Genomic DNA, 25,503 nt, shown 5'->3' with positions numbered 1-25,503 from the left:
TCGGCAGTGCTCTGGTTGAGCCCACCTCTCCCCCAGCAAACTGCCTTTCCTCATTCCTTAGCTCCATCTCTACAGTTGGAGATTGGCACTAAGGGGCTATGAGGGAACCTCGTGAGGACTTGTCCTTCCCTTTGTTGGTCAGTGGCCATCTGGTGTCTGAAGAGAACCACTGGCAGCTGCAGTGCCTCTGCTACAGCCAGGCTGTCCCAGCTGCTCACAGACCTCAAGCTCAGCCATCCTTCTCCCTCCACTGGCCTTGACCCAGACTTTCCCTGGCATTCTGACTAGGGAACCAGGACCCCTGCTCCTGGGGTCTGGACACAGACCTTCCAGAAACGCAGATGAAGAGCCCTGGCAATGCTTGTCAGGGGCATATCCTCACCCTGGCTCAAGAAATGGCAGGCTATCTGCATGAATCACAGCTGGGCCTTTCATAGTCAGTTCCACATTCTCCTCTCCCAACTGAACAAAGTTGAGAGGGACTGGGATCCCGGGCTAGGCAGGATGCTATGTTGTTTGTGACAGCCACTCTACCCTCCGCCACCCCATCCCCCACTTCCCTGCCTTTCACAGCCTATATGCCTGGTTGGTACCCAGTAAACTTCACAGCAGGACTGATGTTTGGCATGTTTCCCAGCCTCTTCATGACACTACTGATAGAGGAGCCACTATCTCTGGTCTCCATCCTGATGTCATGTGGAGGCCTACTATCTGTGGATAGAGTTACTGCTGACAAGGCAGCCTGAAGCTTTAAAGTGTATCCATGCCTTCAACAAAGATTGTTGCAGGCTGTCTAGTATTCTACATTGGTGCCCCAAGGTTCTGTACCTTTGAGGAGAAATTCCCACAGAAAAACAGCTTGTTCGCCAATAGCTCCACAGCAGCCTAACACTCCCCTTCTTCCAGTAGAGAAGACCTAAGATGTGAACCTACTCTCTCTGCGCAGCCTACAGACTAAAGGCTAGACTCCGCAGTCTGCCTGTCACCTCCTCTCCCACTGTATATCCCTACCTTGGTGTACCCTCTTCAGGCGCCTGGAGCTGCACCTCATTGCTGTGTGTGTGTGATTTGTGGTTGTGCACATGCTCTCCACTTTGTCAAGGACCACTTTTGTCAGCATACTGCTGTTCTTTCTTCAAGACTCAGCTTCTTAAGCTAGCCCTGCCCACTCTCGGCAGAGTCAGCCCCTTCCGCTTGTGCTCCCTCATTGCCTCTTGCTCAGAAGTACTTACCATAACCTTTCCAGGCTAGGCGCCTCCAGCTCCTTCTAGGGGCGAGCCACCACCTCAAAACTCGCTATATTTGCAAAATAAACAGCCCTCAGCATTGTAGAGGGAACGGCCCAAAATCTTAGACCCAGTTCAACGCTCCACTTCGCGGTAATCATCTTGCTCAAGTTTTCACCACAGCCTTGCCTAGCCTGGGCTACTCTTAGGGCAGGCTTGGAAGGAAGTGCAGCTTCCTGAATTAGCTGATGGTTGGTAAGTGGTGGTGGAGGAAAAGGGTGGGGCTTGAGGATATTATAACTCGGGTCACCCCTAAGTGTTGCTTTTGGTCATTGGGGTGCCTCATATTGCCAGACAAGAGCTCAGACCTGAGGAGAGTGACTAGCTTCTGTGTGTCCCAGGTAAGTGCTTTGGTCTAATTACTGCCTGCTCCTTCCGCAGCTGTCTTGTCCTCATCCCTCCTGTCTGGCTCACACCAGGGGAAGTGGACACTGGAAAGATTAAGCCAGCTGGTTCTCTTTCTTTGTTTTTGAGATGGGGTCTCTCTCTCTATCACCCAGACTGGAGTGCAGTGGCACAGTCAGGGCTCACTCCAGCCTCGACCTCCTGGGTTCAAGTGATCCTCCCACCTCAGCCTCCGGAGTAGCTGAGACTACAGGCACACACCACCATACCCAGCTAATTTTTGTTATTTTTTTGTAGCGATGGCGTTTTGCCATGTTGCCCAGGCTAGTCTCACATTCCTGGGCTCAAGCAGTCCGTCTGCCTCAGCCTCCCAAAGTGCTGGGATTACAGGTGCAAGCCACCACACCCAGCCTGCCAGCTGGTTCTTGATGGCAGCTCCCAACATCAGCAGAGGTCCCTGGGGTACTTTTCAGGAGGAAAACTCACTTCGTGTAGCCCATTCAGCTAAGGGAAGCCACGGGGCCCTTAGTCAAACAGACCCTGGGCTCTGGGGATACTGCAGTGAAGGAGACATGTCCCTCCCCACAGGGAATCTCAGTTGGAAGAGACAGAGCTGAATACATTTACCTAGCATATAAATATTAGGGCTACTTGGGGATTACTTCACAGATTCTGTCATGTAAAAATGCTGAATAAATATTGAATGGATGAGGGAATGAATGAGTGAGTGAATGAATAAATGAACTAGCTGGGCCTTGAGAAGGCCACGTGTGTAGCCCTTAGTCCTTTTCAAAGGTAATTGCCCCAGTTACCTCATTTTATCCTTGAAATAGACCTGCAGCATAGAACAAGAATTCCACACCCCTATTTGACAGACTTGGAAACTCAGCATAGGTATGTATGGTTTGGGGAGATTTATCAGAAGCTGATTTGTTGCTTTATTAAATAAAAAACTACCCACTCCCCTTGCTTCCAATTTTGGAAAGGCACATTAGCACATACCTATACCAGACCCTGTGCCGGCCATGAGTGCAGAGGTGATCAAGTTGGGTGGGGTAAGGAGGTGAAGAAACTAGAAGCAGAGGTATCAGTTAGGAGGCTGTTGTAATAATCAGGCTGGAGGATGGTCTGGTGCAGTGTGTGGGAATGGGGAGGAGGGGATGCAGAGGAGAGCTCTTAGAGAGCCTGAGATCCAATTGCATAGAGGAGGTGAGGGTGAGGGATGCGCGCAGGCAACCCGAACGGCCGTGTGGGTGAGCACACTTCGATGTCTCCAGTCAAGGTGGAGAACAGAAGAGCTTTGTGGGGGTAAGGTGATGGAAAAATGAGTGTGGCTTTGTTGAATTTGAGGAGCTTCTCCACCATCCAGATAGTGATGTCTAACAGACCACTGGGATTTAGGATTTGGCTGAGGCCAAAGGTAGACTTGGGAGCCCTGACACAGCTATTAATGAAACCTTGGGAATGGGTGAGATAAAGGGAGTGTAGAGGGAGGGCATGACCAGAAACTTGGGAACCCCATTGTCTGAAGGAAGAGAAATTACTGATGAAGACTACAAGAGACTCAGGAAGGAGACCTAGGAGAGACTGGCTGTGAAAGCCAAGGACAGGGGGAATTCTGTAGCAAAGAGAATGACTACTGGCTTTGCATGCCTGAGAGAGGGCAGCAGAGGTGGGGACTGAGGAAAAGGCTTGGGATTGGGCAGTTAGGAGGTCACGAGTGACCACGTGGAGGGCAAATTAGTGAGCGTAGTGGGAGTAGGCAAGGAGGGGAGTGTAGGGGTGGGAAGGTACTATATTTCCAGAAGTTCTGCTGTTGCAAGGAAGGGAGGTAAAGTGACTCAGTGGACAGATGTCTCTTCCCATATTGGGCCCTCTGCTGTGTTTCCCATTTCCCCCACCCCTAAAGAGCACCTGACTCACTGAGGGCTCCCTTGGGACTATGGAAACAGCAATACCACCTCCAGCTCGGATGAGCGAAGTATCTGACATTTCTACAGTTCCTTACAGTGTGCAAAGGACCACTAACTCCTTTAATCCTCACAAGAACTGAGCTTTTCATGTTATAAGAGGAAATGGAGAATCATAGAGTTTCAGTTCAGATTCAACTACATAAATCTGAATGCACATCTGAGCAAGTTCCTTTGCTCTCATGATCTCATTTGCCCCACACAGCCCTTTGATACATGTTGGTCCCATTTCACAGATGAAAAGCCTGGAGGTTGAGATGGGGTGCAGCTGCCTTGTGGAGAGCAGGGTTCCCACCTCTGAGTACAGGGCTCTCTCTGCTCTGCATCACTTCACTGTTAAAACCCACCTGATGTTTATGTTGCACACTACATCTCATAAAGCATTTCCCCAGGTGTTATTCTATTTAGTGCTCACAACAACCTTGTGAGGGTAGATATTATTTCCTCCTGTTTTATGGATGGAAGCTGAAATTTAAAGAAGTCATAAATGACGTCCAAGGTCAGGTCACTAGTGGAACCCCTTTCTGAAGGACAGATCCACCCCTGTCCATGACCCCTGTTGCCTTCAGGATGAAATTCATGTGCCTTAGCCTGGCACAATGGCTGTCCCTTTTCCAGCCTGCCTGCTTCTCTGGCAGGTCTTTGGTTCCCTCTTTGTTCCAAGCCTCTAGCATGTCCCTGACCTCCCAACCACAGCAGCATGTCCATCTATTACATGTGGCCATCTTGCTCACTGCCTGTGCTAATCATACTGTGATTGTTGATGAGACTGTGAGGTCCCTGAGGGCAGGGCCTAGGTCTGCTTCATCTGTACCACAACGTCCAGCATAGCAGGCATCAGGAACTGGTGAATGTCAATGAATGACAGAATTAACGAATGGCATTTGGACTGAAATCAGCCTTTCCAGTGCTCTCTCATTAGACATGCTTGTGAAAAACAAGGGCCTTCTGGTTGACTGTTACAAGATCTTTGATGGTTGGAGGTTCTGAATTCTGCTCCCAGCTTCCTTCCTGGTCCCCTTCAGAAGGAAGGAAGTTGGTCTGGGTTACAGACTCCTAGGGCCTATAGAGTAAATGGTTGACCCAGGTTGTCCCTTTTCTCCCATAGGTGGCCACCTTCCACTGTGGAAGCTCATGGACTCCATTGGGTCTTCAGGGTTGCGGCAGGGGGAAGAAGCCCTGAGTTGCTCTGAGGAGGGCTTGCCCGGGCCCTCAGACAGCTCAGAGCTGGTAAGTTCAGCACTGGGTTCCTGTTTCATGCTTGTCTAAGGCCTTCAAGAGCAGCGTGACTGAAGCTGCCATGGGGCCCTGGGCTCTCACCCATGCAGCCCCTTTCCACTGAGCTTTTCATATCTGAGCTGACAACGATCTCCTTTCATGCTCCAAACAACTGCAAGGTTGGGCTGATCATCTTACAGGTGATGAAGAGGGATATAGAGAAGTGATATGACTTGAGTTTAAGACATGACAGGAGCTTGAGCTAAGGTGTTTCGTCTCCAAACATGTCATTTTTGCCACCTTGCCACACAGGTGCCGCTCCCGCCCCAAGTGGATGACACAGTCTAGAGTGGACTTTCCCAGGGTTATCTGGTCAAAAGCTGTGTTCTTGAGACCTTTCCTTTCCCGCCTCTCCAGTTCCTCCTGCATGTCTCCCTCAACGTAGCCGCTACAATCAGGCACACAGACGATTTTAGTGCCAAACTCATGCCTGAGACTTGCTCAGAAGTGAGTTTCTTCTTTTTCTGTCATCTTGACCAAGATTTAGAAGCTGTCTCATACCACACCCTTGAGCAGGAAACTCTTGTGTAAGCCATTTCATATCTCTTAGTCTCTGTTTCCTCATCAGTAAAATGGAGGAAAATAAAGTCTAATACTCCCCACCCCCTGAAGGCTAATGGAGATAAAGGACTTGCCTATGGCCGGGCGTGGTGGCTCACGCCTGTAATCCCAGCACTTTGGGAGGCCGAGGCAGGTGGATCACCTGAGGTCAAGAGTTCGAGACCAGTCTGGTCAACATGGTGAAACCCCATCTCTACTAAAAATACAAAATTAGCCGGGCATGGTGGCACATGTCTGTAATCCCAGCTACTTGGGAGGCTGAGGCAGGAGAATCGCTTGAACCCGGGAGGCAGAGGTTGCAGTGAGCCAAAATTGTGGCACTGCACTCCAGCCTGGGCAACAAGAGCAAAACTCCATCTCAAAAAAAAAAAAAAGTCCGGGCGCAGTGGCTCACGCCTGTAATCCTAGCACTTTGGGAGGCCGAGGTGGGCGGACCACAAGGTCAGGAGATCAAGACCATCCTGGCTAACACGGTGAAACCCTGTCTGTACTAAAAAATACAAAAAATTAGCTGGGCATGGTGGCAGGCGCCTGTAGTCCCAGCCACTCAGGAGGCTGAGGCAGGAGAATGGTGTGAACCCGGGAGGTGGAGCTTGCAGTGAGCCAAGATCGCACCACTGCACTCCAGCCTGGGTGACAGAGCAAGACTCTGTCAAAAAAAAAAAAAAAAAAAAAAAAGGACTTGCATAGAGGAGGTGCCCATTAAAGGGTACTTGAGTCATTCTCTGCAGTTTCTTTAGTTTTCTGGCATATTCTGACATCCACTTGACCAGGCTTGTTGCCCAGATTGTGGAGGCGTTACCCCTCACTGCATTTCATGCTCCCACTTCCCCCTTGTCCCACCTGTACCCCAGACCCTGCTGCAGACAGTTCTTCTGTGCCCAACCCACAGCCGTGCCTCAGGAGTGACAGCGGTGGCTGGGCCACAGTGCCTGCCCAGCCAGGACTGGCTCTAGGGCCTGCTGTCATCTCCTCCCTCGCTTCTTGCCCCTCCCTGATGACACTCCTGTGCAGGCCCACATCTGCCCTGCTGGCTCCATCACATACACCTGCAGTTGAAAGAATCCCTTTCGGCTTTGGGGAACTTCACAGGGACACCAAATTTCCCATGGTCCTGGACCCTCAACTCAGCACCACAGGCCTTACTCTGTGCTCCCCTTGCCATGACCTTAGGTTGAAAAAAGTTAGTTAACCACGTGTGGGCAGTTCCCAGTCCCATCTCAGAGGCCCTTCCCCACCCCTTCCACCAGGCTTCTCTTTGTCATCAGAGAGGGTATGGAGTCAGGCTCTCCAGGCTGGGTGTGCTTTGTGCTCTGAGGACAGGGAATCCGTGTTCCACTGAGCATCTCCTATGTGTGACACTGTTCCTCCACTTCAGGTTTGCTGTCTTCTCAGTCCTCATGGCAACTGTGAGAAGTAGGTACTATTGTTCCTGCTAGATAGAGGGGTCACTTGCTCAGAGAGGTGAGGTGATGGGCCCAGGCCAGCAACACAGCAAGTTGGTGACAAGAGCCAGTGTTGAAACCACATTGGACTTCACATGCTCTCTAATGCCTTTCTCCTTGCTCTTCTGTCTGAGATCTCTCCCTGCTCTTCCTGGGGTGTCGGGGGTGGCTCCAATAGCTTCTCCTGGCTTGTGTGTGCCTCACCAGGATCTGCCAGGGAAGTCCTTCTGTCTTTCTTGCAGTTCTGCTGTCTTCTAGTCTCTCCTCCCGAACATCTCAATGTGCCCAAGCGGAAAAGGAAGAAAAACAATTTGCCCAAGCCATTGACTTCTCCATGACTCTACTGTTTACATGAAGCAATACTAAAACGCCCCTCCCATCCCAACGGCACTTGGCACTTCCACATACATTACAGCCTTTAATTCTTATGCCACCACAACCATCCAATCAACAAATTCTGCTTCCAGCTGGTGCTCCTCGTGGCCCTCAGATGTAGCCTTGAGCAAGACATAGTCCCTGGCAATGGGGGACTTCCAAGTACTATTATTTTCTCAGTTTTGCACGAAGAGGTGACTGAGGCTCAGAGAGAGGTGTGACTTTCCCAGGACTGCAGAGCCAGAAAAAGGGAGTGCGAGGACTCAGCTGTAAGTTTTCTCAAGCCGGATCATCTGGGGTTTCTTTCCAGCAACTTTCATCAGCCTTGAGTTCTTTTCAAGGGAACTTTCTAGGTTTTATAAAGCTTCACATTGATGTAGAAACATCTCTGCATTCAGATAGATATGGGTTCAAATTCTCCCCTGCCCCTTCACAGCTGCTTGGCCCTGCAGATGACTTGCCCTCTCGGAGTCTCCGTTTCCATGTTTCTAACACTTGGGCGGCAGGGGCTCAGAGGGGCAAGGCTGAGACCCGGCCTGTCCGGCAGCTCTTTGACTTTGCTGCCCACTGCCTGAGTTCCTGCATGCGCAGCCTGTGAGCAAACAGGGTCTGCAGCTTGGCTTCAGCTTCTCTTTCCCTTGTCACCAGATAGGCCTGGTCAGGGTGAGATAGAGTGGGCATGGGCACCCCTAGCAGGCATGGCTGCTGGAAGCATGTGCTGTAAGGCAAACGTGTAAGTGGACATCTGGCACCCCAGTTAGGATGATTTGCCTTCTTAGGGATCTGTTTCCTATTCTCTTCCTAAAGCAAGAGGTGGGACTGAGTTGTCCTTATCTCCCTCAACTGGCAGCCTCTCCTCCCAGCCTCTCCTCCCTGGAGCGGCCTTATTATCCAGGTGCCTGAGTTGTTATTTCAAAGATAAGTGTCCAGTTTGGGGCAATAGGTCATTGAAATGGAACTCCCGTGTGACAGGAAGTGGGGACTTTGGAAAGTCTGAGCCTGAGGAGGATGGAGTTGCTGGGCTGTGACCCTTCAATGAATCCAGGGAGGCTGTTGGGGCTTCTTTGAAGGATGGGTGAGAGAGTCATCTAGGGGAGGGTATTTGCTCACAGGGATGAGGTCCCTGGGGCTCTTAAGCTACTGGGCTTCTGGTGGAGTGACAGCCTGGGGTGTCCTGGCTTCTGCCTTCCCTGCCTTCTCACCTGCCCCTTCAGACTCCGATCCACTCCCGGATCAGTCTTCTCCAAATCCATCCCCTCGCTCTTCCCCTGGATCTTCGAATGGCTTGTTCCCTTCCTTCATTTAGGTCACCTCCTCAGGGAAACCCTCTTGGACTCATATCTAAAAATACCTCTTTCTACCCTGGTCGCTCTCTAATTTCTTATCCTGCCCCCCTACCTTTAATAGCCACCATCACTACTGGAACCAAATTGTATGTTCACGTGCTTAATTTCTGTCTCCCACCCTGGAATCTAAAGCATTTGTTGCTTCTTGGGTGGTTATGTGTGTGCGGTGCTTAGAATAGAGCTGTGTGCATAGTGAGGGCTGGAGCAATGTTTTGGGAAGGATGACCGACTGAAAAAAGGACCATCCTCTGCAGTGTGGTCTCCAAATGCTCTCGTGCTGGGCTTTTTCAGGCTTCAGAGTCTGAGAGTGGGTTAGGAGAGGGAAACACTTGAAGTTTGTTCGTGCATTTGTTTATTCTCTTGTTCGTTCAACAACAACTCACTGAGAGACTCTTGCTGTGGGTCCTGGGGAGCCAGAGAGCAATCATCAGTGGTATGGCAGGAAGAAGGTCTTGCCAAACCCTGAATTCAAAGAAGAAGAGGGGTAGGGTAGAGGACGTAAGAAATTGGGAAGGAGCCGTGAGGTAATGGGGCAGGAGGAGGAAGAAGGTGGGTTCTCTTTCCAGGACAGAGCCTTCTGAGGATGCCAGAGCTGGGTGCAGGCTGTTGGCAAGAGAGCCAGGGTGTATGAAGAGCCGAGGAGTGGGCTGGGCAGGGCAGGCCTCTGCCTTGGTTGGAGGTGGGGAGTCTGGCCAGCCCAGTGGTGCTCCTTCCCAGATGTTGGCCTGTTTCTCCCCAGGTGCAGGAGTGCCTGCAGCAGTTCAAGGTGACAAGGGCACAGCTACAGCAGATCCAAGCCAGCCTCTTGGGTTCCATGGAGCAGGCACTGAGGGGACAGGCCAGCCCTGCCCCTGCGGTCCGGATGCTGCCTACATACGTGGGGTCCACTCCACATGGCACTGGTGGGTAGCATAGATTGAGATGCGTGGCCAGGCCTGGAAGAGGGTACTGATCTAGGGGAGGGAAACGTTCCTTATTCCTGTCCCCCATCTCTATGGCCCCTTGACCAGACTTTGCAGGCCTTAGGAATTTGGGAAGTGGGCAGAGGGCTCTGGTCTTGCCAGCTGCATGCCTTTCTGTGACCTGCTTGCCCTCCAGAGCAAGGAGACTTCGTGGTGCTGGAGCTGGGGGCCACAGGGGCCTCACTGCGTGTTTTGTGGGTGACTCTAACTGGCATTGAGGGGCATAGGGTGGAGCCCAGAAGCCAGGAGTTTGTGATCCCCCAAGAGGTGATGCTGGGTGCCGGCCAGCAGGTAAGCACTCACTGCCCAGCCTCTGGGGTCTGGGGGCCTGGCTGGGCGGCTAGGGCTCAGATGGGCAAGGCTGAGCCCCCCCACTTCTCCTGCAGCTCTTTGACTTTGCTGCCCACTGCCTGTCTGAGTTCCTGGATGCGCAGCCTGTGAACAAACAGGGTCTGCAGCTTGGCTTCAGCTTCTCTTTCCCTTGTCACCAGACAGGCTTGGACAGGGTGAGGTGGAGTGGACATGGGACGCTGGGTAGAGGGTGGCTACAGCCCCATGAAGGCTGTCAGAGGAGTAACCCAGCTTCTCTACCTCCAGAGCACCCTCATTTCCTGGACCAAAGGTTTTAGGTGCAGTGGTGTGGAAGGCCAGGATGTGGTCCAGCTGCTGAGAGATGCCATTCGGAGGCAGGGGGTGAGTGGAGGGAGGGGTGACAGGAGGGCTGCCCATGTTGGCCTGGGCCTGGCACACATGCGTTGGGTCTGGGCTTCTGAGAGAGTTGCTTTCCTCTTCTCTTCATGTCCTCCATCCAGTTTAACCTCCATCCAGTTTAACCTATACATGGTACATGTTGCTACCATTCCCATTGTATAGGTTAAAAAACACTGAGGCTAAGAAAGGTCAAATAAATATTCAGGACCTGGGGCAAACAAACATGAATAGACTTTGACCTCCTCCTCAAGGTTTTCACAGTCTAGAGGGGTAAGCATTCTAATAAAAGATTGTCCGTGTCAAGGAGGAGTGTGTGGAAAACTCTGGGAGCACTACGGAGGAAGCACTGGCTCCTTGATCAGGGACTTGAAGGAGGAGTTTGTCTCCCTTCAAGTCAGGCTGGGGCTGGGGCGGATGATCTAGTCTCAGAGAAGGCCACACACAAGAGTCTGGATGCTGGACAAAGGCTGATCCATCTGGGCTAACCTCTTGTGGCGAGAAGCCAGTGCTGGGAGGAACAGGCTTGGGGAGCCAGGCAGGATGACAGTGAGGCTGGCAAGGCGCAGCGTTCAAGGAGGTGCTCAGTCTCAGGAAACTCATCCTGGTCCTGGGAGATGCTGAGGGTGGACGTCACTGTGACCTGGGGGCGCAAGTTGGGGGTTAGGGAGGAGCTGAGGGTGGGATTGGAGGAAAAGTTCCTATAAGGTGGGAGCCCAGAGCATCTGTGGCACAAATGTGTGTGGCATGCAGACATGTGTTTCATGGACTCTATATATCTCCTTCAAAGCCAGGGCCCCAGCCCTGCCCATCCCCTGGATTCCCTCCTCTGGCCACTCAGGCCAGCCTTGACCTCTGCCCTCTTCATCCTCCAGGCCTACAACATCGACGTGGTTGCTGTGGTGAACGACACAGTGGGCACCATGATGGGCTGTGAGCCGGGGGTCAGGCCGTGTGAGGTTGGGCTAGTTGTAGGTGAGCCATGGGCCATTTGTGATGACAGGTGGAGGGTGTGCTGCCTGGCTAGCAGGCCCTGACAGGGTTGTCTCTGCCAGACACGGGCACCAACGCATGTTACATGGAGGAGGCACGGCATGTGGCAGTGCTGGACGAAGACCGGGGCCGCGTCTGCGTCAGCGTCGAGTGGGGCTCCTTCAGCGATGATGGGGCGCTGGGACCAGTGCTGACCACCTTCGACCACACCCTGGACCATGAGTCCCTGAATCCTGGTGCTCAGAGGTGACCTGACAGGGGGCCCTGACCTTTGGTTCCAGGCCCTGTCTATGACTGCTCTGCTCCCAACCCCTTCTGTCCCTGTTCTCAGGCCCTTAGTCCCCTCCCTGTCACTCTGAGGGTCTCCAGGGAGCAACCTGGGGGCCCTGGCCAGGTTCAAAGAAGGAAGGGCCCAAAGTTCTAGAACCCAGAATTGTCAACCCTTGATCTTCCCTATTCCTGACTCTGGCCTGCCCTGACAGTTTGGGGGTTGAGGGCTGGAAGTGGTTGAGCAAACTGCTCTCTGCCTTCCTTTGGGTCCTCCTTCTTCTCCAGGAGGCTTCTGAATGTAACCTATGTCAGAGGGGGCAGTGGGGTCTGGGCATACACCCACCTGTCCTCTGGGAGGCCATTCGTTGCTTCTGGAGTCTCCAGTTTGGGAGCCCCAAAGGAAAGAATCCTTCTTTGGGAACTCTTGGAGGTAGGGCCAGGTGGACTGAGGGCTTAGAAAAGGCTTCCTCCAGCCACCCTTTCCCCCTGCAGGTTTGAGAAGATGATCGGAGGCCTGTACCTGGGTGAGCTGGTGCGGCTGGTGCTGGCTCACTTGGCCCGGTGTGGGGTCCTCTTTGGTGGCTGCACCTCCCCTGCCCTGCTGAGTCAAGGCAGCATCCTCCTGGAACACGTGGCTGAGATGGAGGAGTGAGTCGGGGAGATGGTGGCTTAGTGGGGGATTCTTGGCTTGGGGGAAGGGGACGATACTCTGTTCCCAAGGTAGCCATGGGGCTTTAGTGGGATGGGGAGCTTCTGGGCTGAGCCCCAAACCACTTCCCTTTCCCCTCCAGCCCCTCTACTGGGGCAGCCCGTGTCCATGCTATCCTGCAGGACTTGGGCCTGAGCCCTGGGGCTTCGGATGTTGAGCTTGTGCAGCACGTGTGTGTGGCCGTGTGCACGCGAGCTGCCCAGCTCTGTGCTGCCGCCCTGGCCGCGGTTCTCTCCTGCCTCCAGCACAGCCGGGAGCAACAAACACTCCAGGTCGCTGTGGCCACCGGAGGCCGAGTGTGTGAGCGGCACCCCAGGTATTGTGGAAACGTGATCTGCATGATTAGGTGGCATGAACACGTGTGTGTGATACACACCCAGAGGGCCCTCTGGGATCACATGTGCAAGCCAGTGGACACGAAGGGCACTTAGGCAGAGGGAGGGCCAGAATCAGCTATGGGAGGCCAGAAGACATCCAAGGAGAGAAACGATGCTTCCCTTTGTGTGTGCAAGGGTGGAGGCCATGGCGACACGGGGGCATATGGCTGGTGCACAGAACAGATTTCGAATTGAAGTGATAGGGGAGGCTGGCTATGGTGGTGCACGCCTGTAATCTCAACACTTTGGGAGGCTGAGGTGGGAGGATCATTGGAGCCTGGGAGTTTGAGGTTACAGTAAGCCATGATCACTCTGTGGCACTCTAGCTTGGGTGAGAGAGCAAGACTCGATATCTAAAAAAATTAAAAAAAAAAAAAAAAGTGATGGGGCCTTGGGCTTCAGGAGGCCCTAGGGGTCCGGGGCCAAGCCGTGCACACCTGTGTGTGTCTGGGGGTCCAGGGCCAAGCCGGGTGCACCTGTATGTATCTGTAGGTTCTGCAGCGTCCTGCAGGGGACAGTGATGCTCCTGGCCCCGGAATGCGATGTCTCCTTCATCCCCTCTGTGGATGGTGGTGGCCGGGGAGTGGCGATGGTGACTGCCGTGGCTGCCCGTCTGGCTGCCCACCGGCGCCTGCTGGAGGAGACCCTGGCCCCATTCCGGTTGAACCATGATCAACTGGCTGCGGTTCAGGCACAGATGCGGAAGGCCATGGCCAAGGGGCTCCGAGGGGAGGCCTCCTCCCTTCGCATGCTGCCCACTTTCGTCCGGGCCACGCCTGATGGCAGCGGTAAGGATCTGGCCTGAGTGTGGGACCGAAACATGGGCTCCTGGGGGTCCCAGTGTGTGCTGGGGCTGGAGCCACAAGCCCTATCCTGGCACTGAGGGTCTCTGCCCCCACAGAGCGAGGGGATTTCCTGGCCCTGGACCTCGGGGGAACGAACTTCCGTGTCCTCCTGGTACGTGTGACCACAGGCGTGCAGATCACCAGCGAGATCTACTCCATTCCTGAGACTGTGGCCCAGGGTTCTGGGCAGCAGGTACCCACAGCCTGAACCTTGATGTCAGAGTGGGGAAGGGCTGAGCAGTGCCCACCCCTGACCGGTCCTGCCCCACAGCTCTTTGACCACATCGTGGACTGCATCGTGGACTTCCAGCAGAAGCAGGGCCTGAGCGGGCAGAGCCTCCCACTGGGTTTTACCTTCTCCTTCCCATGTAGGCAGCTTGGCCTGGACCAGGTGAGGGAGGGCCAAGAGAAGTGATTCCCAAGGGCCTCCTGCCCCCACATACCCTTCACGGAGTGGGCAGGAGGCAGGGGAAAAGGCTGGGCGGTGGCGGGTCTGGGGTTGGTGGTGGTGGCAGCACTGCTGGGCTGGGCTTGCACACCACCTCAGTTTCCCCAGAGAGGGTAGGCCCAGGGTTAGGGTCTGAACCATTTGGGAGCAGGTCAGGCCTAGACTGGGGCTGATCAGAGGACAGATCGTCCATTTTAGCTATAGCACTGGTGTGTGGGCCTCAGGGTCCTGCAGGAACCAGCATTTGTTCCTGTCTCTAGCAGGGGCTTGAGGTCACTTGGGGTTTTTTTGGCCTCTCTCCTCCTCCTTTCTTTGTTTGTTTCCTTCTCAGTGCCTGGCTCAGTGTTGGGTGCATGACTAGGGTGGCAGAGTGCCAGGCACAGGCTGAGACACACATCCCTACTCAGCACACACTTTAGCTTGTTCTTACACAAGGATGAGGGACTTCTCAATGTGCACACCGGAAGCCTGTCACGGAAACAATACCTCCCCGGCCTCTGGTCCAGACTCCCAGGAATCTCCCTTTCAACATACCCAACTTCTGCTTGAAAGCCTCTTGCCAAGGAGCTCACTGCCCCTGAAGGCAACAGTTGCATTCTTAGACACCTGTGATCAATGAAAAGCTTCATCTCACCTACTCCAACCAGGCTCCATGTGATTTTCACCCCCTGCTCCTGCTCTGACTTCTCTCTGATATGCAACTCATTTTTTTTTTTTTTTTTTGAGATGAAGTCTCACTCTGTCGCCCAGGTTGGAGTGCAATGGCATGACCTTGGCTCACTCACTGCAGCCTCCACCTCCTGTGTTCAAGCAATCCTCCTGCCTCAGCCTCCCAAGTAGCTGGGACTACAGGCACATGCCAACACGCCCAGCTCATTTTTAGTAGAAATGGGGTTTCACCATGTTGGCCAGGCTGATCTAGAAATCCTGATCTCAGGTGATCCGCTCACCTCAGCCTCTCAAAGTTTTGGGATTACAGGCGTGAGCCACCACACTCCACCTGATATGCAACTCTGTACTCTGCTTTCTTTTACACGGTGGTCCTTTGGATGGTGCAGTGGGCCAGTCTTGCTGCTTGGCTGCTCTGCTCCAGGCTAAGCCTGCTCAGTCCTTTTGATTATTCCTTGTAAGATGTAAGAAGCAGGTGAGACTCCGTGTGCAAATCAGGGGGCGGGGTGGGGGCAAGAAATATAGTCTTATTAATTTTCTGTAACTGAACTTAATTTCTGTGCTGAAGGCTGGGCGCGGTGGCTCACGCTTGTAATCCCAGCACTTTGGGAGTCTGAGACGGGTGAATCACGAGATCAGGATTTCAAGACCAGCCCGACCAAGATGCTGAAACCCCATCTCTACTAAAAATACAAAAATTAGCCAGGCGTGGCAGTGTGGGCCTGTAATTCCAGCTACTCGGGAGGCTGAGGCAGGAGAATCACTTGAACCCGGGAGGCAGAGGTTGCAGTGAGCTGAGATTGTGCCATTGCACTCCAGCCTAGGCAACAGAGCAAGACTCCATCTTAAAAAAAAAAAAAATGTTGGGCCCACATTCTTTTCAGGGGTGAAAACTTAACCAGTGTGGGGATTGCCTTCCCCAGGAGCCCCTTTGGCTCTGCAGCAGCCTTTGCTGTGCAGAATTTGCAGGGATGTGGGAATTCAGGGAGGTGCCCCGGGCTCTGCTCTTTGGGCACTTGCCTCTGCCACTTCCTCTCTTGAGTCTCGACACCTTCCTGCGCATTACCTGGGGAAGGAGGGCAGAGGCCTCCTCTGTTCTCAGATTTCTCAGATCCCTTCTGAACAGGGGTTCAGCCCAGTGGGGAGGGCATAGGACACCTGTCTCAGGAAGCCATCAGCAACCTGGGTCTGACTTCCCCCTTTGCCTCCCTTTCCCCACTCTAGGGAGAGCGGCCCACACAGGGCTCTTACGCATCATCTGGTCTCTCTCAAACGGGTTCTTTCTCTCACTCTATCACATTCTCTGCTTTCTGTTTTTGAGACAATGAGCCTAGGACAATAAAAAACAGGATAAAAGGACATATTATTGGAGGAAAATGTTGCTTACTATTTCTAAAATCTTCTGCCCCAAAGATTTCCTGACCTACCCTCCGTGCTCCTCCTCTGAGCAAAGCAGTAATTTTCTCCCAACAGCTGTAGACTAATTCCTGCTCCCCCGCCCCTCCCTCAGAGGACGCACATAAGAAAACAGCATTCCTTTCCAGGTAAAGTCGAGCCCCGTGTCACTAAGTTTAAGTCCCTTTTCTCACAATCCAGGCACTCAGCCTTCATCCTGCCCAGGGGCCTGGGTTCTGGCTTTTCCATTCCTCCTGCCCCTGTATTTGGAACACGAGTGACTTGCCCATTGACACGGCTCTATCCCTGAAGCTGAGAATTCCTTCCTCTCGAGTAACTTGGAGTTCTTTCTGAAAGGGTGGGATCTGCTGTCATCTGGGCCTCTGAGCCTTCTCTGTCCTCCCCTGTCTCACACACAGCACTCACTTTACCAGCTCTGTTAATTCCTAACCCAATTACAAAGCGCCATTCCTTCCGGGCACACATCTTAAAATGGCCAGACCCTCTGACCGTCTGGAACTAATAATGGAAAATGTAGGTTAGATGGTTATTAATAGGTTTTTGCACACCGAAAGCCTCCTGGGGAGTAGGGAGCGGGCAGAGGGCAAGGCCTTCAACCATACAGCAAAGTAGGCAAGGAATTGTGCTTGGGGAGGGTGGAAATCCTAGGCTTGTGATGGATGCAGGTTCTGCGGAGGCAGAGTGAACTTGAAGGGGCCTCCAGCTTCCTGCCACTTCCTCTCGGTCTCACCCCAGGGCATCCTCCTGAACTGGACCAAGGGTTTCAAGGCATCAGACTGCGAGGGCCAAGATGTCGTGAGTCTGTTGCGGGAAGCCATCACGCGCAGACAGGTAGGAGCCTGTTCTAGGGGTGCTTTGGGGCTGTGGCAGGCCTTGAGGGGAGCAAAGAGTCTCCTACTTTCTGAGGAGGGGAGCCCTCTGCGGTAGAGACCTCTGGGTCCAGTGCTGGTTGCTGTGACGACCGCGTTGCCCAGCAACTAGCAGCATCCTTTTGTGTGCAGGCAGTGGAGCTGAATGTGGTTGCCATTGTCAATGACACGGTGGGGACCATGATGTCCTGTGGCTATGAGGACCCCCGTTGCGAGATAGGCCTCATTGTCGGTGAGGAGGGCCCTGCCCTTTCATGCCCCTACTGCTTGGCAATTTGCTGCCTTCTGTTGATTCCTCTGGTTGGATGTTTCCTTGGCGGTGGGGATGTGGGATTGCTCTGGTCTGACCCAATAGGGCTCTGGAACAATCTCTTGGGCTGGCAATTTGGAGCTTGAGTGTATAGTCCAGCTCAGTGACTGACTCGTGGTCATTTAAGCTCTCTGAACTTCACTTTGCCCATCTGATAAATGAATCTGAGCTTTGGAGTTGTACAGATTTGGGTGGAAATACTAGCTTTGTGTTTCCACCTGTATGACCTTGGGCAAGTCACCAGAGCCTCAGTTTCTTCATCTCTAAGATGGAGATAAGAGTAACAATGCCTGTCTCAAGGCGTCATGAGGATGAAATGGGAGGGGACAAAATACAGCATGGTCCCTGGCTCATGGTACACACCTGGTGTTTGGAGCTGGGCGGGGGCAGGGGACCAATGAGCAATGAGGGTCCTTCAGACAGTCCAAGATTCCATCCTTATTAAGCACCTACCCTGTGTCCACAGGGGACTGGACAGAGGAATAGGAAGACACATAAAACAACAGGCAATTTCTGCCTTCTCAGAACTGACCACTCAGCAAGGGTTAAGCCCAGAACAACACGTGGCGGTCAGAGAGTGACTTGATTCTACACGTGGGCAGCAGCGAGGCCAAGATCAGGAAGGAGTGGGTCCCAGGATGAGTGAACTTGAAAGCCCTGAAAGAAAGGATTTGGCTCTGTTGGGGAGGAGGGATCCCACGGCTCCTGGGGCATTGGTCTCTCAACACGAGGCATGTGGCAGCCTCTCTTGAGGGGGAGGTTTTTGAACCCAGCACCTGGCACGGTTAGGCACTTGGGAGAGGCATGCCCAGGTTGCTGTGTGCATAAACAGCTGGACAGAGGAGCTCCAGGTGGAGCCAGCAAGGAGCCCACCTTCCTGGAGCTGAAGCTGTGTCAGAGAAGGGAAGGAGACGCCCTCATCCAGGGTGCGCCCTCTGCCTGGAATGCCTTTTTCTTTCTGTGCTTCTTGGGTTCAGTCACTTCCTCTCTGTTGCTTTCCTGATCCTGTTGGCAGAGACTTGCCCCATGGTCTGGGCTCCCACGATGCTCTCCTTGGTGCTTCCACGGGGGCACAGAGGCTCTGTCAGAGCTGGTTATTCATTGCCTGACCTCTGGCCAGACTGTGGGGCTCCTCGTCTCTGATTTCTCTGTGTCCCCTGCTCTTGGCCCAGCACCTCTTAGTTGGATTAAGGGCCTGGCAGGCCAGTCCAGGGAGCTTCGGCCTCTCAACCGCAGAGAGCTAGGGGCGAGGGCGGGGGATGTCACATGTCTCCCAGGGGAATGACAGGACAGCTGGGCATTGTAGGAGCACTTGGGGGTGGCATGGTGGATGCACTGATGGTGATGTTGGTGGGAAAGGCAGTGAAGGTCCCCAGGGCTTGGAGCTGGCAGGGTCTGCACGAGGGATGTCGGGAAGGAAGGAGGACCAGGACTAGGGACAGGCTGTGAGCATGAGAGGTAGAGAGAGTGAGCCCGAATGGTTGCCATCTCGGTATGGGAAGTGCTCAGAGGGTCCTTGTCTACATCAGTAAGTAGCTTCCACGTTGTCTGGCCTCTCTGCAGGAACCGGCACCAATGCCTGCTACATGGAGGAGCTCCGGAATGTGGCGGGCGTGCCTGGGGACTCAGGCCGCATGTGCATCAACATGGAGTGGGGCGCCTTTGGGGACGATGGCTCTCTGGCCATGCTCAACACCCGCTTTGATGCAAGTGTGGACCAGGCGTCCATCAACCCCAGCAAGCAGAGGTGTGGGCTGGGCCCAGGCAGTGGTGGCTGGCTGTGACCGGTGCTGGGGATGGTGGCCGGTGGGGCCTTCTGCCCTGAGTACACAAACATGTTCATGCAGGTTTGAAAAGATGATCAGCGGCATGTACCTGGGGGAGATCGTCCGCCACATCCTTTTACATTTAACCAGCCTTGGCGTTCTCTTCCGGGGCCAGCAGATCCAGCGCCTTCAGACCAGGGACATCTTCAAGACCAAGTTCCTCTCTGAGATTGAAAGGTGCCTGAGGCCTACATTGCCTCCCCCACTTCAGGGGGTCTTTCTGTCCACTGTGGGGGATTACTGGCCATGGGTGGTGACGAGGTCTGCTCTGGAGGATGAAGTGGGAGAAGTCACGACCCACCTCCCTGTGCTCTCTTCCTTCCCGGCCCCCAGTGACAGCCTGGCCCTGCGGCAGGTCCGAGCCATCCTAGAGGATCTGGGGCTACCCCTGACCTCAGATGACGCCCTGATGGTGCTAGAGGTGTGCCAGGCTGTGTCCCAGCGGGCTGCCCAGCTCTGTGGGGCGGGTGTAGCTGCCGTGGTGGAGAAGATCCGGGAGAACCGGGGCCTGGAAGAGCTGGCAGTGTCTGTGGGGGTGGATGGAACGCTCTACAAGCTGCACCCGCAGTGAGTCTGGGTGTGCGGGCTGGGGAGGGAGGTGTGGCCAGGTGGGGCTGGTGGCCTGGGCTCACCTCAGCCCTCCTCTCACAGCTTCTCCAGCCTGGTGGCGGCCACGGTGCGGGAGCTGGCCCCTCGCTGTGTGGTCACGTTCCTGCAGTCAGAGGATGGGTCCGGCAAAGGTGCAGCCCTGGTCACTGCTGTTGCCTGCCGCCTTGCGCAGTTGACTCGTGTCTGAGGAAATCTCCAGGCTGAGGAGGTCTCCGCCGCAGCCTTGCTGGACCCGGGTCGGGGTCTGCCTGTTTCCCAGCCAGGCCCAGCCACCCAGGACTCCTGGGACATCCCATGTGTGACCCCTCTGCGGCCATTTGGCCTTGCTCCCTGGCTTTCCCCGAGAGAAGTAGCACTCAGGTTAGCAATATATATATATAATTTATTTACATTCACGTCCGATAAAATCCCTATGTGCCCCGGCGGCCGGGCAAGGCTGTGTACATAAGGCCAAGTGTAAGTGCGCGAATGCACTTAAGACAAAGTCAGGACACGAGCTTCACATGACAGGCCCCGCGTGGGGCACCAGCCAGCCCTGGGGACGGGCACGCCACGCCACACACACTCGCCACTGTACAGCCCGGGACTCCCATTGCATATTCACAGGCCCTGCCGGGCAGGGCACCTCGAGGCTGGGGGAGGGGCAGGGGCAGGGAGGAGCCGTGGGGTGTCCCTGGGTGGGTGGAGAGGGCAGCATGTGAGAGGCAAATGTGCACCAACACTGGGCGTGAGACGTGAGCAGCCTCAGGTGTACAGCATGAGATGTGTGTGGTTGGGGGGTGTCTGCATGACCCGGGAGGGGGGTGTGTGTGAGATGAGCACACGAGGCATGCGTGGCACATGCTCGTGTGGTGGTCGTGTGCCTGAATCCAGGGGCTACCCCCTGTCCGGCTGTGGCCCTCGGTCCTGCAGGCTTGGAGCAGGGCCCCTCAGACGTGCCCCTACCCAGCAGGCACAGAAATGTTTGCATAAGGTCCAGCTCAGGCAGGAGCTCTGGGGCCCTGGCCCAGTGTGTGCGTGCATGGCCGTGTGTATGCGGGGCCCCTGGAGAGGGACGGGAGGAGAGGTAGCATCACACGCACATACACACACACAGATGGGCTGGGCCTGGCCCAGGCTCCAGGCACTGTCCATCCTGGGCCCTGGGGCCGAGTGTGAGAAGGTGGCAGTGCCAGCCTGGCTAGGCAGGCCATGGAGAGGTGGGAGTTCGGGCAGGGTCTGAAGGACCAGCATTAAGGGACAGCTTCGGCCGGGAGGGGGCCTGTCCGAGCAGCTCTCCCCAGTGTGGGGAAGGGCCCCTGTTCGGCTTCTGCCTGTCCTTGGTGGGTGCCAAAGCTGGTGAGAGTGTAGGTGTTGGGCCTGGCCGGCCTCAGCACTCAGCCTCCGACACTGTGAAGAGGCCAGCGTCTGGCTGGCCCAGTCCAGCCACTGCTGCAGCCAGCTGGCTGAGGTTGCCACTGGGGAAGTGCCGCGCCTCCCACAGGTTGAGGATCATGGCTGTGGGGCTGGGCTTGGAGGCAAAGAAGCTGAGATGGCTGTGGAGGGGAGGGGGGCCGTCAGCAGCCGGGCCTGGCCCCAGCCGACACCTCCTGCCCCCCTGGCCCACCCCAGGGCAGGGCCTCCCCGAAGCCAAACACAATGACTGCCCCGGCCACTAGTAGATACGGCACAGGCCCCACAGGGCCTCCTGTCCACCTCACCCACCCCGCCGCTGGGCAGGACTGTCGGTGGCCTGCGCAGGCCCTCTCTGCCCCTCTCCCGCCCACCTGTCCAGGTGGAGTTTCTGGGCCAGAGTCCGCCAGTCGGCACCCCGGCTACAGGGTGGGTCCAGGCTGGAAATGATCTTCTGCCGAATGAGGAAGGGGATCTTGAAGGCACTGGGGCCCACCAGGGCTGGGACCCCCGCTTCACTCTCCAGAGCCAGCAGCTCAGCAAACCTTGTGTCCTGGAGGTGGGAGGGAAAGAGGTGCCTGTTAGAACTTTCCCCAGGCCTGGGCCCACTGCCACCTCCTGCTGGGGGAGCTCCCAGACTCCCCCAGAGCATGGGGGCGGCATGAGCACTGGTACTTCCTGGGCACCTCCCATGTGCCAAGGCCCTGCTTACTGGGGCTCAGAGGTGCAGCGACCTGCCCAAAGCCACATAGCCAGAGAGCAGAGGAGCCCTCTGTGGCCTCCCTCCCTCTCCGCCCTTCTCCCCTCCACTCTGCCCAGCCTCTGCTGACACTCCACACACACAGCTCTCTTCACGGCCTGAGTCCCCCCTGCCCAGCTCTCACTGCCAGAAATGCTCTTCCCCTTAATGCCGCAGCCAAACTGGCTCATTCTTTGGGGCCCAGTACAAAGCCCCTCCTCAGGGAAGCCCTCCAGGGTCTCCCCTCCTGCTGCTCCCATGTCCCCTGCACTCCCCTCCCCAAGTCCCATTTGCACCTGTGCCTCCCTGTCTCTGAGTTTGGGAGGAAGCTGCCAAGGGGTTTCTAGGAGGAGGTGGGCCTGGGGACAGGCGGGAGGGAGAGAGGGTGGCAGGGCAGGAGCGTTTTGGGGGCTGGTGGGGAGTTGGTAGTGGGAGCACATCACGGCGGTGCTGCAGCCCCTCCCGTCCACCTTGGTGATGTTGAAGTTGATGCTGAAGCTCTGCCCGTCGCCCTCCACCTGCCACACCCACAGCTTGCAGGCCAGGTCACTAGTGCTGGGGCTGACACGCTCCAGGGTGAAGGTGCAGTGCAAGTACTGCTGCGTGCCATTCCAGATGTGATAAAAGGGGATCTCCTGATGGGGATGCAGAGAGGAGGTGTCAGGTGAGCCCAAGCTCCAGGCCCCTTGTGCGCTGGCCACGGCCCTGGCCCTCACCTGGTAGCTGACAAGGAGCTTACTCTTCCACAGGGAGCTGGGCACATCGTGGATGGATAGGCGCAGGTTGTGGTAACTGTCCTTGAAGTGCAGGACCCGTGGCTCCTGGATCAGCTGTCCCCCCAGCTGCTTCTCCAGCTGCACCACCTCCTGCAGTGCCCCAGGTGGTCAGCCCAGGCCCCTCCCCACTGCGCCCAAGGCAGTCAGTCCACAGGGCCAGGCATAGCTCGGCCTTCCAGAGGCGGGGGTGAGGGGTGGGAGATACCTTGAGTGCATCATGGGTGTCATGCAGGCAGTAGACCCGGATGTTGTACTCGAGGGAGGTGCAGGCCACCGGCGCAAACAGAAGCAGCTTGAGGCGCTTGGCGGCAGCCACGCTGAGGGCCTCTCCCACCAGGGCAAAGCGGCCCAGCTGCTCGGTGAAGACGTAGCAGGCACTGGCCTCCAGCTGGCAGTAGTAGAGGTGGGAGGGCGCCTCCTCGCCCAGGTGCAGCACATCCTGTGGGCAGGGGTCAGTGGGTCAATTTGGCTCAGCCTCAGAGCCCTAGGGCCAGCTGTGGCTTCAAGAAGTGGCCGGAGACTGGGGAGGGGTGGGGGTGGGGCTCAGGGCCACCCAGCGGTGGAAGGCCGGGTGGAGCGTGCAGTTAGCCCACGTTCCCTTCTGGAGCCCGGGTCAGTTCCCTGCTCACCTCCCAGCTGCCCTCGCACGACTGCTTTTTGAGGCGCAGGCTCCAGCTGTCAGGGCTGGGCTCCCCACAGTGGTCCATAGCCAGGATGACTGGCCGGGTGAGCAGGACGCCAGGGGGTCCGCAGCTAACGATGGGACTCAGCAGGGTCTGACAGCCAGCTAGGGGCAACCTCAAGTGGGGAAATATGGGTGGGGAGGGAAAGGTGTCAGTGGCCCATCCTGGGTCCTGAGGGCAGGGCAGCAGCATCCCAGGGGCCAGGGGCTTGGGCTGCAGGACCACGTGGGGCTTAGGCACAGCTCTTTCCCCCGCTGCCTCAGGCCAGGCACAACAGTGAGTGGGCAGGGGGCTTCCTGGGGACCAAAGGCAGCAGGCAGGTCCCTCCCACCCCCGGCAACGGGGCCCGCGGCCACACCTCACGTCTTCCGGCTTGTGCAGCGTGAGGTAGATCTCATAGATCTTCCCTCGGGGTATGGCATCTGGGGGGATGAGGAGGCTGATTCCTGGAACGGCAGGGAGAGGGCCAGGGCTTACCCACTGCCAAAGCACCCAACACCCCACCACACAGCCCCTCCAGGAGCCTTCCTGTGAGGACTGACTGGTGCCAGCCCGGCCTGGGGACAGAGGGGCCTCAAAGACTGCCGTGCTGACCAACCACCCCCACAGGCATGAAGCTGAGTCAGGGGCACCCCATGAGCAACTGAGGGAACCCAGGTGGGGAAAGCATGCCTGGCTAGCTCAGGCACAGAAAACTTGGGGACAGAAGGTATGCAGTACCGACCTCCCTTGTCCCCTGAAAGGCACTGGGGGGGGGGGGACCAGGGTATTCCTTGCTTAAAACCTTCCCTGCCCCTGGGATGAAGTCCAGCTCCCTGGCCTGGCATTGAAGGGCCTTTGCCTCTGGCCCCCACTGCCTCTCTAGCCCAGCCAGTGCTACAAAGTTGGTGGTTCTGGAACCACTGCCTGAGCCCCCACTGCCCTCCTGTCCTGCTCCAGCTCCCCTCTCCATTGCTCCTTCTACTCTCTGCCACGCCATGGTCCCTGCAGGTGGGGTGGGTCTTGAATAACCTATCTCTTGGGCCGGATGCCCTCCCGTCAGCTGACTTGCCTCTGCTCCAGCGTCTTGGAGGAGCAGGATCAGCGTGTGAGTGGAGAGGGGAGTGGTTCAACAGGGAGATGGTGGGACAGGATCTGGCAAAGACGGGGGCCAGGGAGTCCCTCTAGAGGTGGTGAGCAGGGACTCCCCCAGACAGGGAGCCCTTACATGAGGAGGGGCTCCCAGCTCAGGACATGGGGAGGGAGAGGAATTCCATGACTTTACCCCACCAAGTCCAAAAGCAAATGCACACTCCCTCGTGGGCAGCGCAGAGCAGGGCTGGGCTGGTATCACCGTTTCACCGGAGAGTGCAGAGTCACAGCCACTGCTCCCTTCCCTGGCCCGCACTGCCCCGCGGTCCCAGCTGTAGTGTTGGTGACAATGCCAGACATCCTCGCAGGAAGGCTCTCCATGGGGAAGGTACACGCACTTACATCCTCATTCATCAACTCCTAATGCTGGGTACTCAGGACGGCGAAGGAAAACCACAGACCCTACTCTCATGAAGTTCTTAGCCCAGCAGGGGAGAAGGACAAGTCAACCACAGCACAGGATGCGGGGGAAGTGGCAGCCACCCCCCGGCCTGGGGAGCGAAGAGCAAGGGGTGCCGGGCCCCACTGTTCGCCTGCGTCTCTGTAAGAGCTGACAGATGCCATCTCACCTCGTCATCCCAACAGCCCCATGAGGGGTTCGTTATCATCCGTGTGGACGTGAGGCACAGACGGCAAGAGCTGTCAGGTGGGGACCCAAAAAAGAAGTCCCAGCTGAGCTGGTGGGAGGGGCAGGGGGTCGGTGCATGCAGACGGCAGCACCGTGTGTCGGGGATGTTGAGTCCATGGTGGCTGCCGTGTGCGGGACGATGTGTGTGAGGGAAGAGGCTGAAGCAGCTGGCCCGCAGGGGACAGGTCTTCTCTGTGGTATCATGTGGGCTTTGCAGGGGGCAGAGGGGAGCCCAGAAGGGATTCGAGCATGAGAGGGTCATGATCAACTCTGGCTTCATTTGGTGAAGTTTTACAGCAAGGAATCAGGTAAGGGGTTTGGTGGCCTGTGTGAGGAGAGGCAGCAAGGGAGGACGAGAGCAGGAGGTGGCAGGAGCTATTGAGGAGGGACTGGCGTGGGACTGAAGCTGGCGGGGGGCAAGAGAGGACGAGCAGCAGGTCAAGGTGACCCCAAGTTTCCGGCTTGAGCAACTAGACGATCCGTGAACTGGGGGAAGCCAGGAATGGGGAGGCTCTGGGGGAGGGTGGGAGACGGTTC

General features: G+C 56.0%; 2 protein-coding genes across 3 annotated transcripts in view; one reads left to right on the top strand and one right to left on the bottom strand.

Moving 5' to 3' along the window:
- The first annotated feature begins 1,547 nt into the window (after positions 1 to 1,547).
- HK3 (hexokinase 3) lies at positions 1,548 to 20,006 on the top strand. Its single transcript, XM_063706995.1, has 19 exons — positions 1,548 to 1,627; positions 4,710 to 4,831; positions 9,346 to 9,508; positions 9,705 to 9,859; positions 9,955 to 10,074; positions 10,166 to 10,261; positions 11,152 to 11,251; positions 11,332 to 11,515; positions 12,032 to 12,187; positions 12,331 to 12,564; positions 13,118 to 13,413; positions 13,527 to 13,663; positions 13,742 to 13,861; positions 16,739 to 16,834; positions 17,005 to 17,104; positions 18,746 to 18,929; positions 19,030 to 19,185; positions 19,342 to 19,575; positions 19,660 to 20,006. The coding sequence occupies exons 2-19, from the start codon at positions 4,736 to 4,738 to the stop codon at positions 19,802 to 19,804; spliced, it is 2,772 nt and encodes a 923-aa protein (XP_063563065.1). The 5' UTR covers positions 1,548 to 1,627; positions 4,710 to 4,735; the 3' UTR covers positions 19,805 to 20,006.
- The window catches only part of UNC5A (unc-5 netrin receptor A), a 67,607-nt gene continuing 62,082 nt past the window's right edge, over positions 19,979 to 25,503 (bottom strand). For both annotated transcript variants that reach the window (XM_055386330.2, XM_055386331.2), the window contains 7 exons: positions 23,566 to 23,653; positions 23,154 to 23,322; positions 22,730 to 22,963; positions 22,465 to 22,614; positions 22,219 to 22,383; positions 21,384 to 21,562; positions 19,979 to 21,152 (listed from right to left, as the gene is read on the bottom strand). In XM_055386330.2, the coding sequence (XP_055242305.1) occupies positions 20,987 to 21,152; positions 21,384 to 21,562; positions 22,219 to 22,383; positions 22,465 to 22,614; positions 22,730 to 22,963; positions 23,154 to 23,322; positions 23,566 to 23,653 (1,151 nt within the window). In that variant the 3' untranslated portion in view covers positions 19,979 to 20,986. The remainder of the gene's footprint in view (positions 21,153 to 21,383; positions 21,563 to 22,218; positions 22,384 to 22,464; positions 22,615 to 22,729; positions 22,964 to 23,153; positions 23,323 to 23,565; positions 23,654 to 25,503) is intronic.

Source organism: Gorilla gorilla, chromosome 4, assembly GCF_029281585.2.
Source record: "Gorilla gorilla gorilla isolate KB3781 chromosome 4, NHGRI_mGorGor1-v2.1_pri, whole genome shotgun sequence".
Lineage (NCBI taxonomy): Eukaryota > Metazoa > Chordata > Mammalia > Primates > Hominidae > Gorilla > Gorilla gorilla.
This window is presented reverse-complemented; position numbering and strand designations above follow the sequence as displayed.

Coding starts and splice junctions, on each gene's coding strand:
- HK3 (XM_063706995.1), top strand. CDS start 4,736: ATGGACTCCATTGGGTCTTCAGGGTTGCGGCAGGGGGAAGAAGCCCTG. Junction 17,105..18,745: donor CGAGATAGGCCTCATTGTCG/GTGAGGAGGGCC, acceptor GCCTCTCTGCAG/GAACCGGCACCAATGCCTGC. Junction 18,930..19,029: donor ATCAACCCCAGCAAGCAGAG/GTGTGGGCTGGG, acceptor ATGTTCATGCAG/GTTTGAAAAGATGATCAGCG.